The sequence below is a fragment of the Abramis brama genome, assembly GCF_963993115.1.
Source record: "Abramis brama genome assembly, chromosome: 7".
Lineage (NCBI taxonomy): Eukaryota > Metazoa > Chordata > Actinopteri > Cypriniformes > Leuciscidae > Abramis > Abramis brama.
The window spans coordinates 30040395-30058513 of NC_139969.1; the positions used below are offsets into that span (position 1 = coordinate 30040395).

Sequence of the window (18119 nt, forward strand, 5' to 3'; positions counted from 1 at the left end):
TTAGTGAGATCCTTGATTATTTTAACTGTCTATTTTTTTTAAACCAATTTTATCTTTCAAATTTGATGTGGTCAACCTTAGTGTGCCACCCTTTTAATGGAAATATGAAAAGGTTAGTAGAAAAGTCCTATTTTTAAAATTACAGTTTTAAAGACCATGCACTTCTTTATTAGATAAACCTTATATGTTAGCTTCTTTTTGCTCAGACATGGTGCAGTGGCTGATTTTGTCAGAATGTTTAATGTTCACCCTGTTAACAGAGTGGACACTGTGGTACATAGTGATTGTGAAAGTAATTTGTTTAAAGTTGAAGTAGTGCATTTAAAGTTCGTTGGCAATGTTTTACATATTGTTAACCATCTAAATCCAGTTAAAAATAAGGTAAAATTGTAACTGGTTGTATGCGAGAGATTGAAAAACATCCATCCTTTCTTTATACCACTTGTCCACCTGTTATTATTTTAACCACCAATAATTTCATAAAGTCAGCAAATAATTCAGTGACAATGAAAATGTACTAGAGTATCAATAATGTAATAAAAGTAATCAAAAATGCATTTTTGCATTTTACATCACCCTATCATGACTACACAAAAAGATTATTTTAAAAACGGTTTGATTTTCTACATTTTATGAAGGCCAAAAGGCACCGAATACCAGGAATGACCCAGTTATAAAGTCCAATTCTGAAGATTTTTTTTAACTTTATTATAACACGCAGTGGCGAGTTTGTATCATGCAATTCTGAAAAAAGTCAGAATGGCAAGATAAAAAGTGGCAATTACCTTTTTTATTTTTTTATTCAGTGGCAGAAACAAGCTTCTATATTAAGAGCCCCTTATAATTACACATCAAAATAGACACTGATAAAAATCCAGAAATGAGGGTGAGTAAACACTGTTTTTTGACCTGTATGACTTTCTTTCTTATAAAAGAAAATAAATGGCTTTTAATGTTTTTTAATCCATACAATGAAAGTCAGTTTAGTTACCAACATTCTTCAGTGCAATCTTTTGTTTTAAGGTTAGAGATAAGTCCTCAAAAGAATGAAAGCCATACATGTTTTAAACAAAATGAGTGAATGATGACAGTTATCTTTTAAGAACTATCTCTAAGCAATTCAAGGAACGTTAAAGGAAGTTAGGCTGTGTAAAGACATTCGCTGACATTGACAACCACACACAAAAAAATATTGTCAAGGCCATCTGACTTTATTCATCAACTATAACCTGATTTTATTGTATGGATTATGTGACTTATCAAAGTGCTGAATGAACTGCAAACACAGCATATCAATACATCAAATGGAGTCATTAATCAAGAACAACTGAGGTAATGTTCAAATTAATATTATTTCTAGGATTGTAAAATATAATGTTCTCAGATATTATGACCTATCGATTTAATCAAAACCAAACAAGCAAAGTGAAATCACTGTCTGGATATCAACAGAAAAAGTACATTAAGTCACAATAAAACACAAAAAGAAAGCAAATGTGACTGGCTCTCAAGACACCAGCTACTCTGTTTTATAAAAAATAGAGAGAGAACAATCAAAGGACATTAACGTATAATTTTCATAAAAACCAAATGGAAAGAAACAAACATTCAAAGCAAGAATGCACGTGGAGTATTAAAATTAAGATTTTTGACTTTTTCTAACTGTATCTGTGACCGCTTGTTCGACAAACTGCTTCATCTGGATGAGACCGCTGAAGTCCCAGAGATTGAATAAGATCCTGTATGAAGTCGAAACAAAACAACAAAAATGGCCCCAAAAGATAAAAGCCCAAACCACCATTAGATGACTGAAGAGAAAAGATGCCTTTAATGTCTCTGGTTTGTATAAATGTCTCAGTCCTGAGGGCTTGGAAAAGGCAATGCAGATCTCAGTTCAGTCCTCTGTGCTCAGCAGAAGCTGTTTGTTTTCTGTGAGGTCCAGACGGCCCTCAGAAGGAATGTACTTATACAGCTGTACTTTTGGTGCCAATGTAAGGCCGCGCAAACTCCACAAAATCATCAATAAGAACTGGCCATGCTCCTAAAAAAAAAAAAGGGGAAAAATCAGACATACCATTAAAAGGAGATTCATTTTCATTTGAATTTTACTCACATGATTAAGATTTGGATTAAAAGAAGCCATAATCATAACACTTTGTCCACAGGTTTCACAGACAAGGCTTAAAGGTATAGTTCACCCAAAAATGAAAATTCTGTCATTATTTACTCACCCTCATGTCGTTCCAAACCCGTAACACTTTCGTTCGTCTTCGAATCACAAATAAAGATATTTTTGATAAAATCTGAGAGCTTTCAGTCCCTTCATTGACAGTCTACGCAACTACCACTTTGACGCTTCAGAAATTTCATAAAGAGATCGTGAAACTAATCCATATGAATTGAGCGGTTTAGCCAAATTTTCTGATGAGACTCGATCACTTTATATGACGAACAGATTCAATTTAGGGTTTTATTCACATATAAACATTGATCAGCGAACATAAACAGAAGCTCAACCGAAACTGCTTGACGTGCGAAAACAAACCTCTTGCTAAAGCTCAAACGTTCTGCGTAACACGAGAATGAACCTCATTGGTTCTTGCTAAAGCTCAAACGTTCTGCGTAACACGAGAATGAACCTGATTGGTTCTTGCTGAAGCACAAACGTTCTGCGTAACACGAGAATGAACCTCATTGGTTCTTGCTGAAGCTCAAACGTGCTGCGTAACACGAGAATGAACCTCATTGGTTCTTGATGAAGCTCAAACATTCTGCGCAACACGAGAATGAACCTCATTGGTTCTTGATGAAGCACAAACGTTCTGCGTAACACGAGAATGAACCTCATTGGTTCTTGATGAAGCTCAAACGTGCTGCGTAACACGAGAATGAACCTCATTGGTTCTTGATGAAGCTCAAACGTGCTGCGTAACACGAGAATAAACCTCATTGGTTCTTGATGAAGCTCAAACGTGCTGCGTAACACGAGAATGAACCTCATTGGTTCTTGATGAAGCTCAAACGTGCTGCATAACACGAGAATGAGCCTCATTGGTTCTTGATGAAGCACAAACTTTCTGCGTAACACGAGAATGAGCCTCATTGATTCTTGATGAAGCACAAACTTTCTGCGTAACACGAGAATGAACCTCATTGGTTCTTGATGAAGCACAAACGTTCTGCATAACACGAGAATGAACCTCATTGGTTCTTGATGAAGCTCAAACGTTCTGCGTAACACGAGAATGAGCCTCATTGATTCTTGATGAAGCACAAACGTTCTGCGTAACACGAGAATGAACCTCATTGGTTCTTGATGAAGCTCAAACGTGCTGCGTAACACGAGAATGAACCTCATTGGTTCTTGATGAAGCTCAAACGTGCTGCGTAACACGAGAATGAGCCTCATTGATTCTTGATGAAGCACAAACGTTCTGCGTAACACGAGAATGAACCTCATTGGTTCTTGATGAAGCTGAAACGTGCTGCGTAACACGAGAATGAGCCTCATTGGTTCTTGAAGCACAAACTTTCTGCGTAACACGAGAATGAACCTCATTGGTTCTTGATGAAGCACAAACTTTCTGCGTAACACGAGAATGAACCTCATTGGTTCTTGAAGCACAAACTTTCTGCGTAACACGAGAATGAACCTCATTGATTCTTGATGAAGCACAAACGTTCTGCGTAACACGAGAATGAACCTCATTGGTTCTTGATGAAGCTGAAACGTGCTGCGTAACACGAGAATGAGCCTCATTGGTTCTTGCTGAAGCTCAAACGTGCTGCGCAACAAGAATGAACCTCATTGGTTCTTGATGAAGCACAAACTTTCTGCGTAACACGAGAATGAACCTCATTGGTTCTTGAAGCACAAACTTTCTGCGTAACACGAGAATGAACCTCATTGGTTCTTGATGAAGCACAAACTTTCTGCGTAACACGAGAATGAACCTCATTGGTTCTTGATGAAGCACAAACGTTCTGTGTAACACGAGAGTGAACTTCATTGGTTCTTGCTGAAGCTCAAACGTGCTGCGCAACAAGAATGAACCTCATTGGTTCTTGATGAAGCTCAAACGTGCTGCGCAACACGAGAATGAACTTCATTGGTTCTTGCTGAAGCACAAACGTTCTGCGTAACACGAGAATGAACCTCATTGGTTCTTGATGAAGCTCAAACGTGCTGCGTAACACGAGAATGAACCTCATTGGTTCTTGATGAAGCTCAAACGTGCTGCTTAACACGAGAATGAGCCTCATTGATTCTTGATGAAGCACAAACGTTCTGCGTAACACGAGAATGAACCTCATTGGTTCTTGATGAAGCTGAAACGTGCTGCGTAACACGAGAATGAGCCTCATTGGTTCTTGATGAAGCACAAACGTGCTGCGTAACACGAGAATGAGCCTCATTGATTCTTGATGAAGCACAAACGTTTTGCGTAACGAGAATGAACCTCATTGGTTCTTGATGAAGCTCAAACGTGCTGCGTAACACGAGAATGAGCCTCACTGATTCTTGCTGAAGCACAAACGTTCTGCGTAACACGAGAATGAACCTCATTGGTTCTTGCTGAAGCACAAACGTTCTGTGTAACACGAGAATGAACCTCATTGGTTCTTGATGAAGCTCAAACGTGCTGCATAACACGAGAATGAACTTCATTGGTTCTTGCTGAAGCACAAACGTTCTGCGCAACACGAGAATGAACCTCATTGGTTCTTGATGAAGCACAAACGTTCTACGTAACACGAGAATGAACCTCAATGGTTCTTGATGAAGCTCAAACGTGCTGCGTAACACGAGAATGAACCTCATTGGTTCTTGATGAAGCTCAAACGTGCTGCGTAACACGAGAATGAGCCTCATTGGTTCTTGATGAAGCACAAACTTTCTGCGTAACACGAGAATGAACCTCATTGGTTCTTGAAGCACAAACTTTCTGCGTAACACGAGAATGAACCTCATTGGTTCTTGATGAAGCACAAACTTTCTGCGTAACACGAGAATGAACCTCATTGGTTCTTGAAGCACAAACTTTCTGCGTAACACGAGAATGAACCTCATTGGTTCTTGATGAAGCACAAACTTTCTGCGTAACACGAGAATGAACCTCATTGGTTCTTGATGAAGCACAAACGTTCTGCGTAACACGAGAGTGAACTTCATTGGTTCTTGATGAAGCTCAAACGTGCTGCGCAACACGAGAATGAACTTCATTGGTTCTTGCTGAAGCACAAACGTTCTGCGTAACACGAGAATGAACCTCATTGGTTCTTGATGAAGCTCAAACATGCTGCGTAACACGAGAATGAACCTCATTGGTTCTTGATGAAGCTCAAACGTGCTGCGTAACACGAGAATGAGCCTCATTGATTCTTGATGAAGCACAAATGTTCTGCGTAACACGAGAATGAACTTCATTGGTTCTTGATGAAGCTCAAATGTGCTGCGTAACGAGAATGAGCCTCATTGATTCTTGATGAAGCACAAACGTGCTGCGCAACACGAGAATGAACTTCATTGGTTCTTGCTGAAGCACAAACTTTCTGCGTTACACGAGAATGAACCTCATTGGTTCTTGCTGAAGCTCAAACGTGCTGTGCAACAAGAATGAACCTCATTGGTTCTTGATGAAGCTCAAACGTGCTGCGCAACACGAGAATGAACTTCATTGGTTCTTGCTGAAGCACAAACGTTCTGCGTAACACGAGAATGAACCTCATTGGTTCTTGATGAAGCACAAACTTTCTGCGTAACACGAGAATGAACCTCATTGGTTCTTGCTGAAGCACAAACGTTTTGCGTAACACGAGAATGAACCTCATTGGTTCTTGCTGAAGCACAAACGTTCTGTGTAACACGAGAATGAACCTCATTGGTTCTTGATGAAGCTCAAACGTGCTGCATAACACGAGAATGAACTTCATTGGTTCTTGCTGAAGCACAAACGTTCTGCGCAACACGAGAATGAACCTCATTGGTTCTTGATGAAGCACAAACGTTCTACGTAACACGAGAATGAACCTCAATGGTTCTTGATGAAGCTCAAACGTGCTGCGTAACACGAGAATGAACCTCATTGGTTCTTGATGAAGTTCAAACGTGCTGCGTAACACGAGAATGAGCCTCATTGGTTCTTGATGAAGCACAAACTTTCTGCGTAACACGAGAATGAACCTCATTGGTTCTTGAAGCACAAACTTTCTGCGTAACACGAGAATGAACCTCATTGGTTCTTGATGAAGCACAAACTTTCTGCGTAACACGAGAATGAACCTCATTGGTTCTTGAAGCACAAACTTTCTGCGTAACACGAGAATGAACCTCATTGGTTCTTGATGAAGCACAAACTTTCTGCGTAACACGAGAATGAACCTCATTGGTTCTTGATGAAGCACAAACGTTCTGCGTAACACGAGAGTGAACTTCATTGGTTCTTGATGAAGCTCAAACGTGCTGCGCAACACGAGAATGAACTTCATTGGTTCTTGCTGAAGCACAAACGTTCTGCGTAACACGAGAATGAACCTCATTGGTTCTTGATGAAGCTCAAACATGCTGCGTAACACGAGAATGAACCTCATTGGTTCTTGATGAAGCTCAAACGTTCTGCGTAACACGAGAATGAACCTCATTGGTTCTTGATGAAGCTCAAACATGCTGCGTAACACGAGAATGAACCTCATTGGTTCTTGATGAAGCTCAAACGTGCTGCGTAACACGAGAATGAGCCTCATTGATTCTTGATGAAGCACAAATGTTCTGCGTAACACGAGAATGAACTTCATTGGTTCTTGATGAAGCTCAAATGTGCTGCGTAACGAGAATGAGCCTCATTGATTCTTGATGAAGCACAAACGTGCTGCGCAACACGAGAATGAACTTCATTGGTTCTTGCTGAAGCACAAACTTTCTGCGTTACACGAGAATGAACCTCATTGGTTCTTGCTGAAGCTCAAACGTGCTGCGCAACAAGAATGAACCTCATTGGTTCTTGATGAAGCTCAAACGTGCTGCGCAACACGAGAATGAACTTCATTGGTTCTTGCTGAAGCACAAACGTTCTGCGTAACACGAGAATGAACCTCATTGGTTCTTGATGAAGCACAAACTTTCTGCGTAACACGAGAATGAACCTCATTGGTTCTTGCTGAAGCACAAACGTTTTGCGTAACACGAGAATGAACCTCATTGGTTCTTGCTGAAGCACAAACGTTCTGTGTAACACGAGAATGAACCTCATTGGTTCTTGATGAAGCTCAAACGTGCTGCATAACACGAGAATGAACTTCATTGGTTCTTGCTGAAGCACAAACGTTCTGCGCAACACGAGAATGAACCTCATTGGTTCTTGATGAAGCACAAACGTTCTACGTAACACGAGAATGAACCTCAATGGTTCTTGATGAAGCTCAAACGTGCTGCGTAACACGAGAATGAACCTCATTGGTTCTTGATGAAGCTCAAACGTGCTGCGTAACACGAGAATGAGCCTCATTGGTTCTTGATGAAGCACAAACTTTCTGCGTAACACGAGAATGAACCTCATTGGTTCTTGAAGCACAAACTTTCTGCGTAACACGAGAATGAACCTCATTGGTTCTTGATGAAGCACAAACTTTCTGCGTAACACGAGAATGAACCTCATTGGTTCTTGAAGCACAAACTTTCTGCGTAACACGAGAATGAACCTCATTGGTTCTTGATGAAGCACAAACTTTCTGCGTAACACGAGAATGAACCTCATTGGTTCTTGATGAAGCACAAACGTTCTGCGTAACACAAGAGTGAACTTCATTGGTTCTTGATGAAGCTCAAACGTGCTGCGCAACACGAGAATGAACTTCATTGGTTCTTGCTGAAGCACAAACGTTCTGCGTAACACGAGAATGAACCTCATTGGTTCTTGATGAAGCTCAAACATGCTGCGTAACACGAGAATGAACCTCATTGGTTCTTGATGAAGCTCAAACGTGCTGCGTAACACGAGAATGAGCCTCATTGATTCTTGATGAAGCACAAACGTTCTGCGTAACACGAGAATGAACCTCATTGGTTCTTGATGAAGCTCAAACGTGCTGCATAACACGAGAATGAACTTCATTGGTTCTTGCTGAAGCACAAACGTTCTGCGCAACACGAGAATGAACCTCATTGGTTCTTGATGAAGCACAAACGTTCTACGTAACACGAGAATGAACCTCAATGGTTCTTGATGAAGCTCAAACGTGCTGCGTAACACGAGAATGAACCTCATTGGTTCTTGATGAAGCTCAAACGTGCTGCGTAACACGAGAATGAGCCTCATTGGTTCTTGATGAAGCACAAACTTTCTGCGTAACACGAGAATGAACCTCATTGGTTCTTGAAGCACAAACTTTCTGCGTAACACGAGAATGAACCTCATTGGTTCTTGAAGCACAAACTTTCTGCGTAACACGAGAATGAACCTCATTGGTTCTTGATGAAGCTCAAACGTGCTGCATAACACGAGAATGAACTTCATTGGTTCTTGCTGAAGCACAAACGTTCTGCGCAACACGAGAATGAACCTCATTGGTTCTTGATGAAGCACAAACGTTCTACGTAACACGAGAATGAACCTCAATGGTTCTTGATGAAGCTCAAACGTGCTGCGTAACACGAGAATGAACCTCATTGGTTCTTGATGAAGCTCAAACGTGCTGCGTAACACGAGAATGAGCCTCATTGGTTCTTGATGAAGCACAAACTTTCTGCGTAACACGAGAATGAACCTCATTGGTTCTTGAAGCACAAACTTTCTGCGTAACACGAGAATGAACCTCATTGGTTCTTGATGAAGCACAAACTTTCTGCGTAACACGAGAATGAACCTCATTGGTTCTTGAAGCACAAACTTTCTGCGTAACACGAGAATGAACCTCATTGGTTCTTGATGAAGCACAAACTTTCTGCGTAACACGAGAATGAACCTCATTGGTTCTTGATGAAGCACAAACGTTCTGCGTAACAAGAGAGTGAACTTCATTGGTTCTTGATGAAGCTCAAATGTGCTGCGTAACGAGAATGAACTTCATTGGTTCTTGCTGAAGCACAAACGTTCTGCGTAACACGAGAATGAACCTCATTGGTTCTTGATGAAGCACAAACGTTCTGCGTAACACGAGAATGAACTTCATTGGTTCTTGCTGAAGCACAAACGTTCTGCGTAACACGAGAATGAACCTCATTGGTTCTTGATGAAGCTCAAACGTGCTGCGTAACACGAGAATGAACCTCATTGGTTCTTGATGAAGCTCAAACGTGCTGCGTAACACGAGAATGAGCCTCATTGATTCTTGATGAAGCACAAACGTTCTGCGTAACACGAGAATGAACTTCATTGGTTCTTGATGAAGCTCAAATGTGCTGCGTAACGAGAATGAGCCTCATTGATTCTTGATGAAGCACAAACGTGCTGCGCAACACGAGAATGAACTTCATTGGTTCTTGCTGAAGCACAAACTTTCTGCGTAACACGAGAATGAACTTCATTGGTTCTTGATGAAGCTCAAATGTGCTGCGTAACGAGAATGAGCCTCATTGATTCTTGATGAAGCACAAACTTTCTGCGTAACACGAGAATGAACCTCATTGGTTCTTGAAGCACAAACTTTCTGCGTAACACGAGAATGAACCTCATTGGTTCTTGATGAAGCACAAACTTTCTGCGTAACACGAGAATGAACCTCATTGGTTCTTGAAGCACAAACTTTCTGCGTAACACGAGAATGAACCTCATTGGTTCTTGATGAAGCACAAACTTTCTGCGTAACACGAGAATGAACCTCATTGGTTCTTGATGAAGCACAAACGTTCTGCGTAACACGAGAGTGAACTTCATTGGTTCTTGATGAAGCTCAAACGTGCTGCGCAACACGAGAATGAACTTCATTGGTTCTTGCTGAAGCACAAACGTTCTGCGTAACACGAGAATGAACCTCATTGGTTCTTGATGAAGCTCAAACATGCTGCGTAACACGAGAATGAACCTCATTGGTTCTTGATGAAGCTCAAACGTGCTGCGTAACACGAGAATGAGCCTCATTGATTCTTGATGAAGCACAAACGTTCTGCGTAACACGAGAATGAACTTCATTGGTTCTTGATGAAGCTCAAATGTGCTGCGTAACGAGAATGAGCCTCATTGATTCTTGATGAAGCACAAACGTGCTGCGCAACACGAGAATGAACTTCATTGGTTCTTGCTGAAGCACAAACTTTCTGCGTTACACGAGAATGAACCTCATTGGTTCTTGCTGAAGCTCAAACGTGCTGCGCAACAAGAATGAACCTCATTGGTTCTTGATGAAGCACAAACGTGCTGCGCAACACGAGAATGAACTTCATTGGTTCTTGCTGAAGCACAAACGTTCTGCGTAACACGAGAATGAACCTCATTGGTTCTTGATGAAGCACAAACTTTCTGCGTAACACGAGAATGAACCTCATTGGTTCTTGCTGAAGCACAAACGTTTTGCGTAACACGAGAATGAACCTCATTGGTTCTTGCTGAAGCACAAACGTTCTGTGTAACACGAGAATGAACCTCATTGGTTCTTGATGAAGCTCAAACGTGCTGCATAACACGAGAATGAACTTCATTGGTTCTTGCTGAAGCACAAACGTTCTGCGCAACACGAGAATGAACCTCATTGGTTCTTGATGAAGCACAAACGTTCTACATAACACGAGAATGAACCTCAATGGTTCTTGATGAAGCTCAAACGTGCTGCGTAACACGAGAATGAACCTCATTGGTTCTTGATGAAGCTCAAACGTGCTGCGTAACACGAGAATGAGCCTCATTGGTTCTTGATGAAGCACAAACTTTCTGCGTAACACGAGAATGAACCTCATTGGTTCTTGAAGCACAAACTTTCTGCGTAACACGAGAATGAACCTCATTGGTTCTTGATGAAGCACAAACTTTCTGCGTAACACGAGAATGAACCTCATTGGTTCTTGATGAAGCACAAACGTTCTGCGTAACACGAGAGTGAACTTCATTGGTTCTTGATGAAGCTCAAATGTGCTGCGTAACGAGAATGAGCCTCATTGATTCTTGATGAAGCACAAACGTGCTGCGCAACACGAGAATGAACCTCATTGGTTCTTGAAGCACAAACTTTCTGCGTAACACGAGAATGAACCTCATTGGTTCTTGATGAAGCACAAACTTTCTGCGTAACACGAGAATGAACCTCATTGGTTCTTGATGAAGCACAAACGTTCTGCGTAACACGAGAGTGAACTTCATTGGTTCTTGATGAAGCTCAAATGTGCTGCGTAACGAGAATGAGCCTCATTGATTCTTGATGAAGCACAAACGTGCTGCGCAACACGAGAATGAACTTCATTGGTTCTTGCTGAAGCACAAACTTTCTGCGTTACACGAGAATGAACCTCATTGGTTCTTGCTGAAGCTCAAACGTGCTCCGCAACAAGAATGAACCTCATTGGTTCTTGATGAAGCTCAAACGTGCTGCGCAACACGAGAATGAACTTCATTGGTTCTTGCTGAAGCACAAACGTTCTGCGTAACACGAGAATGAACCTCATTGGTTCTTGATGAAGCACAAACGTTCTGCGTAACACGAGAATGAACCTCATTGGTTCTTGCTGAAGCACAAACGTTCTGCGTAACACGAGAATGAACCTCATTGGTTCTTGCTGAAGCACAAACGTTCTGTGTAACACGAGAATGAACCTCATTGGTTCTTGATGAAGCTCAAACGTGCTGCATAACACAAGAATGAACTTCATTGGTTCTTGCTGAAGCACAAACGTTCTGCGCAACACGAGAATGAACCTCATTGGTTCTTGATGAAGCACAAACGTTCTACGTAACACGAGAATGAACCTCATTGGTTCTTGCTGAAGCTCAAACGTTCTACGTAACACGAGAATGAACCTCACTGGTTCTTGATGAAGCACAAACGTTCTGCGCAACACGAGAATGAACCTCATTGGTTCTTGATGAAGCTCAAACGTGCTGCATAACACGAGAATGAACTTCATTGGTTCTTGCTGAAGCACAAACGTTCTGCGCAACACGAGAATGAACCTCATTGGTTCTTGATGAAGCACAAACGTTCTACGTAACACGAGAATGAACCTCATTGGTTCTTGCTGAAGCTCAAACGTTCTACGTAACACGAGAATGAACCTCACTGGTTCTTGATGAAGCACAAACGTTCTGCGCAACACGAGAATGAACTTCATTGGTTCTTGCTGAAGCACAAACGTTCTGCGCAACACGAGAATGAACCTCATTGGTTCTTGATGAAGCACAAACGTTCTGCGCAACACGAGAATGAACCTCACTGGTTCTTGATGAAGCACAAACGTTCTGCGCAACACGAGAATGAACTTCATTGGTTCTTGCTGAAGCACAAACGTTCTGCGCAACACGAGAATGAACCTCATTGGTTCTTGATGAAGCACAAACGTTCTGCGCAACATGAGAATGAACCTCACTGGTTCTTGCTGAAGCTCAAACGTGCTGCGTAACACGAGAATGAGCCTCATTGGTTCACGAGAATGAGCCTCATTGGTTCACGAGAATGAGCCTCATTGGTTCACGAGAATGAACCTCATTGATTCTTGCAGAAGCTCAAACGTGGAATGACATTTTTGACATCAAGAATTTAAATTTTTGGGTGAACTATCCCTCTAAGCCCAGACTAAAATGCATGTTTACGCTGTTTTAACTGAAAGCAACTTGCACTGACATTTCTTAAAATATGTCAGTGCAACTGTTTTGTCTCAAGATGCACACCAGTAATGTTTTTTCTAAGGCACGTTTATAAAAACTACTTAAATGTTCTCACTGAACTAAGGCCTAATCCTGGCTTAATCTAAGCCCTGTCTGTGAAACCAGGCCTGAGAATGTTAACTAGTAGGGCTGGGTAAAAAAAATATTGATTTCTCAATTTTAATCGATTCTCATTTTTACGAACCGATATCGATTCTTAAATCCCAAGAATTGATTAGTCATCCTGTTTTCAGTTGATGAATGAATGGAACATTGTAGCGCGCATCCCATCCAATAAATCACAATAATGTTTGTGCTTTGTTACTATTGATATGAAACAAAGTCTCAGATTTCAAATTACGTCCATTTTCTTACGAAATTCAAAAACATATAGCCTATACCGTTTTGGCGTGAGATCACTCTGGCGCAGCTCAAGAGAAGCAGCAGCACATGATCTTCTCTTCCGCCTTAATAATACCAGTTACAGCGTGAAATAAACATGAATGAGCATCTGAAAGTGTGTTAAAAGATAGAGTACAACTTATCGAAATTCCTATCATGTGACATGGAATCGCTCAATCAGTGTTTCAACCGTGGAAAGACGTCAGTAAATCAGCTTGTAAACAATGTCATGTAAACGTCACATTTACCTCAAAAAAACCATTAACTCTAGAGAGGAGCATTTTGCTAAATATATGCACCATATTACATATTCATTATAATTTTTAATGTTCTTCAATATTTAATTCATGTTTGAATAAATCTGGCAGGTTTTTATGACAGCCGCCATTTAAATGTTTATATTTCATATAATTTTATTATTATAAAAATAAATAAAAGTATAATTTAAGTGTTTGTATACAAATCAGTACATTTTTACCTTCAATATTATAGTAGGCTAATGAAGCCTAGTAGACTGACTCCCATAGTTTACAGTATTAGTAAAGAGATTTGTTTTCCTTGAGAAAATTTGCAATGTATTGTACCTGATATCCAAAATAATCAATATTGAATCGAATCAAAATCGAATCGAATTGCAAGCTTGTGAATCGAAATCGAATCGAATTGTGAAATTTGTGTCAATACCCAGCCCTATTAACTAGTTATCTAAACAAAAGAAAACAGAGATTAAATTAATGAAAAAAGTTCCAACTAACCCTCCTCATCATAGTTTGACATATCGTCTGTGATCATCGTGCTGAAATCTAACAAAAGGTTCCATGTGTCTTTGGGAATGGATCGCTTATGATGCTCCTGCAGATGGAAAAGCAAAGCACACAAAGATTTATCATCCAGTTTTTAGTGATTAAACACATTATTTTTTTTCTAGTAAAGGCTGGAATACACTACACAAATTTTGCCCAGATCTTTACCCCTATTTTCAGTCTGAACGTGTCAATGGTTGTTGCTGGAAGTCAGAGCCAGTCTGTCTATTTTTGGCAGTCAAGAGTTCACAGAAAATTGCATAGTGTATGCTAGGCACAAACTCCATTTTTTTTTATCTTCAGACTATACATATACACTATACATGTCTCCTAGCAATGCAGCGCATGTTTCGTGAGTTTGTTGTTTTGGGAAGGACTTGAAAGTCTGGTAGTGTCTGATCCTCAGTCATTTAGTGTATGATGCACAGTTTTTCTCAGTTACCTTTTCAAAGTCTGCAAGTGTTTGATGCCTTGTGTTTTAAAATCTGTTCAGGTTATAAAAGTCGAGTACTGTATTCTAGCCTTTAGACACAATCACAGATGAAACTTTTTTTGTCTAACAATGAATTAATTAATAAATCAAGGTATAATTAAGGAATGTCATTATTGAAATATATGAACATCATTGTTGTCAATCGTTGTGATTTTAGTGCAAGACTATCTATTTTTTGGTTTTTTTTTGGTGATGCCTGTGTGGCAAAAAAATACACAATTCAGGTTTATAAAGTCAACTTACAGCCAGGAACAGAACAATACTCACCAATAAAAATTTGTTCCATAGATCTAGAAATTTAAAACGCCCAGCCAATATTAAATTCCAGTATGCAATTGCCATTTCTAGGTCTAGAGAAAAACAAAACAATAAAACTGAAAAAACACTAGATAACTATGCAAAAAATTAAAGTAACAAATGAGAATGAACCCAAAACATGCCTAAGCCCTTTTGTCCTGGATTCTTAGCAAAGTTGAATGTGAACTGATAGAAGTCTTTAAATTTCCCTTGGTCCTTCAACTCTTGCTCCATCCTAGGCAGCTGTGCTTTGAGTTTCTCTATGCTGTCACACCTTGACAAGACAATGACAAAGTCAATTGATGCAGTGAATGGTAAAAATGATTTAGAGAGCGCTGATGTGATTAAAAAAAAAAAATACCCTTGCTCAGCCATTCCCTCCATGAATTCTTGTTTGGAGAACTCGCATTGTGTTGCTGCCCGAAACTTCCAAGCGATTAGCAGTACACTTATACTGGCTGGATCAAGTCCCAAGTCATCACAGAACTGCTGGATTCCATCTATACCGATCTTGTTGTCATCTTGAGGGTCTGTAAAAATGATTACAAGACTAAATGCAATACTATATTTGCACACATACACAACCAGTCAAACATTTGAAAACATTTTGGTTTTTTAATGTTTTTGAAAAGCCTCTTAAATTAAATTAACTGGTTTCTGTTGTAATATATTGTAAAATTTATTTTTTTAATTTTCAGCATCATTACTCCAGGTTTCAGTTGTTACATGATCCTTCTGAAATCCTTCTGAGATCATTTCTTATTACTGTCAATGTTTTTTTTGTGTGTGTGTGGAAATCATATACAGTGCCATTTAAAAGTTTGGGGTAAGTAAGATTTAAGAAACAATCATAGTTTTATTCAGCAAAAGCTCATATAATTGATTTTAAAAAATGACAGTAAAGACATTTATGAAATCAATAGATGTTACAAAAAAATATTTGAAATAAATGCTGTTCTTTTGAACTTTCTATTCATCAAAGAATACTGAAAAAAAATCAGTTTTCACAAAATTATTAAGCAGCACAACTGTGTTTAATATTGACAATAATAAGAAAATGTTTCTTGATCATCAAATCAACATATTAGAATGATTTCTGAAGGATCATGTGATACATAAGTGTGAAGACTGAAAAAAATCCAGCTTTGACATTGCAGGAATAAATTACATTTAAAAATAAATTACAACAGAAACCACTTAATTTAAACTGTAATAATATTTCGCAGTATTACTGTTTTTACTGATATATATATATATGTTCTGCAAAATTCTTACCTCTGTACCGATTGTAGAGCTGTTCTAACTTTTTCCGGTCTAGTGTTCCCTTTAGATTCTGTACGTAGAGGTCAGGATTTTGGAAAAAGTTGTCTGTAGCAACGTCTAGTTTCCAATCATTTTGAGACAAACAATTCAAAGCTGTTTTCTCATTTGACTGGGTAAAGATCATGAACTGGCGAACTTTATCCTTCTGAGAGGATTTCAGCTTGTTCTGTAATAGGGGTAGAGGAAAAGCATAAAGGTTGATTCAGTTAGTTTGATATTGTATATTAACAGTGAATAAAACAGCAGCATATCCTTGTGTACAAACAAAATCAGAATCAGTGTCACAATGGCACCACACATGGCTTATCTTCCCCTATTCTATCTTAATCGAGGGTACAGGAATAATTTATTTGCTCTACTGACAAGTGTATACAAATACATATAAATACACACACACACACACACACACACACACACACACATATATATACACCACGAACACTTCCACGAAAACGCTTGTCTGCTTAACTGCTTTTAAGCAGAATTTCACACTTGTATGCACAAGGTTTTATAAGCGATTAAAAAACTAATAATCCTGTACTGTGGTCCACTAGTCCGGCTTCTCGTTTACTACATGATCTTGACACCCCTGCTGTCCAACAGCTTTGACCTCGCTAGCTTCAAAGCTACCTGCTCTGCAGAGCTGTCTAAAAATTAATTCATCAATAAACCAACTCTCCTGCAAGGTACATTTAAAGGAATGTCGTCGTCAAAATATCATAATAACCAAACGGGATTCGTAGCAGCGGCTTATAGGTATTTTGTGACTGTAACGCAAAATAGTAAAATAATAGTTTTTTGATTTTTGTAATTTTTTTTTTTTTTTTTACATTTACCATGTTTGTGATTTCCAGACTCCCTCTTCCGCTATCCCTCTCTAACCCGCGACTACTTCCGCTCATGCGCAGTGACATTTGTACCGCAGTCAGCTGTTCCCCACAGAGACACCGCATTGGGTCAGACACCAAATACTGCTTTCATAATCAGAAATCTGCAGAAGTTAAACATAACATCCACCGATGTGAACTGTAATATTATATACAGGCCTAGATGAATAAACAGAATATTTGATATTGTTCTCTAAATAGGCTACTGAACTAAATTCTGAACTTTACACAACAGACTTTTCTTTCTTTCTTTCTTTCTTTCTTTCTTTCTTTCTTTCTTTCTTTCTTTCTTTCTTTCTTTCTTTCTTTCTTTCCTTTTTTTTGGAGATATCAGAAATATTAGATTTAATTTAATTTTTTTGTATTAAAAACATTTAAATACATTTTGAATTAGTTTAAACTTCTACATTTTGATTTCCATAGTTGGAAAAGTTATTAAAATTAATACAATGTAAAAAAGTAATGAAAGTTTCTATAATAGCTACATATTTGACTATATTAGTCTATATATAAATGACTATATTAGTCTTTGTGAGTGCTTGTGGAAACTATAAATTTAAATAAGTTGATTCACAAATGCAAATATATGACCCATCAATCTATGACACATGAAGATTTGTAAAAAAAAATCTACAAACTGGAAAGGTTTGAAACCTGTGTGTTTCTATTTTCAGCATTTAAATGTTACTAATTACTGTTTACCAAACAACAAAAACTATATTACCCAAAACATGTTTATCCATATATTTAAATATGGATAAACATGTTTCGGTGAATATAGTTTGTGTTGTTTGGAAAACAGTACAAATACAAATGATAAAAAGTACAATCTGAGCTAAATAACAGTCATATGTTTCAAAATAGTGGAGCAATAATGACCAGTTGGTTGATTTTTTTGATTTTTTTATCACATCATATGGAATCATTGGTTTATCCCCTTTTTTCCCACTTGTTTGTTTGGTGGAGGTAAAATAATCCATAAAATGACATGTGAATGCACATTTTCAGCACACAGAGACATTTACAAGTGAAATATTAAAGTTTTAAAATGGGTTTAGTAGTCAGTTGTTCTATGCATTTGGAGAAAAAAAAGAAAAAGGAAAAAAAAAATAGTACAAAGAGGACTAAA

General features: G+C 38.8%; 1 protein-coding gene across 1 annotated transcript; it reads right to left on the reverse strand.

Annotated features, from left to right (window-relative positions):
• Nucleotides 1–1190: 1190 nt before the first annotated feature.
• Nucleotides 1191–17020, reverse strand: dcun1d1 (DCN1, defective in cullin neddylation 1, domain containing 1). The gene is made up of 7 exons (XM_084119111.1): nucleotides 16940–17020; nucleotides 16056–16269; nucleotides 15142–15310; nucleotides 14924–15054; nucleotides 14751–14833; nucleotides 13943–14039; nucleotides 1191–2041 (listed from the first exon to the last, which is right to left on the reverse strand). The coding sequence occupies exons 1-7, from the start codon at nucleotides 17015–17017 to the stop codon at nucleotides 1965–1967; spliced, it is 849 nt and encodes a 282-aa protein (XP_083975237.1). The 5' UTR covers nucleotides 17018–17020; the 3' UTR covers nucleotides 1191–1964.
• Nucleotides 17021–18119: the final 1099 nt, after the last annotated feature.

Excerpts from the sequence above, each read along its gene's own strand:
- dcun1d1 (XM_084119111.1), bottom strand. The coding sequence starts at position 17,017 with ATGTCACTGCGCATGAGCGGAAGTAGTCGCGGGTTAGAGAGGGATAGC. Across the intron at positions 15,311-16,055 it reads GCTCTACAATCGGTACAGAG|ACCCTCAAGATGACAACAAG; the intron begins GTAAGAATTTTG and ends TCATTTTTACAG. Across the intron at positions 15,055-15,141 it reads GAGGGAATGGCTGAGCAAGG|GTGTGACAGCATAGAGAAAC; the intron begins GTATTTTTTTTT and ends TGTCTTGTCAAG.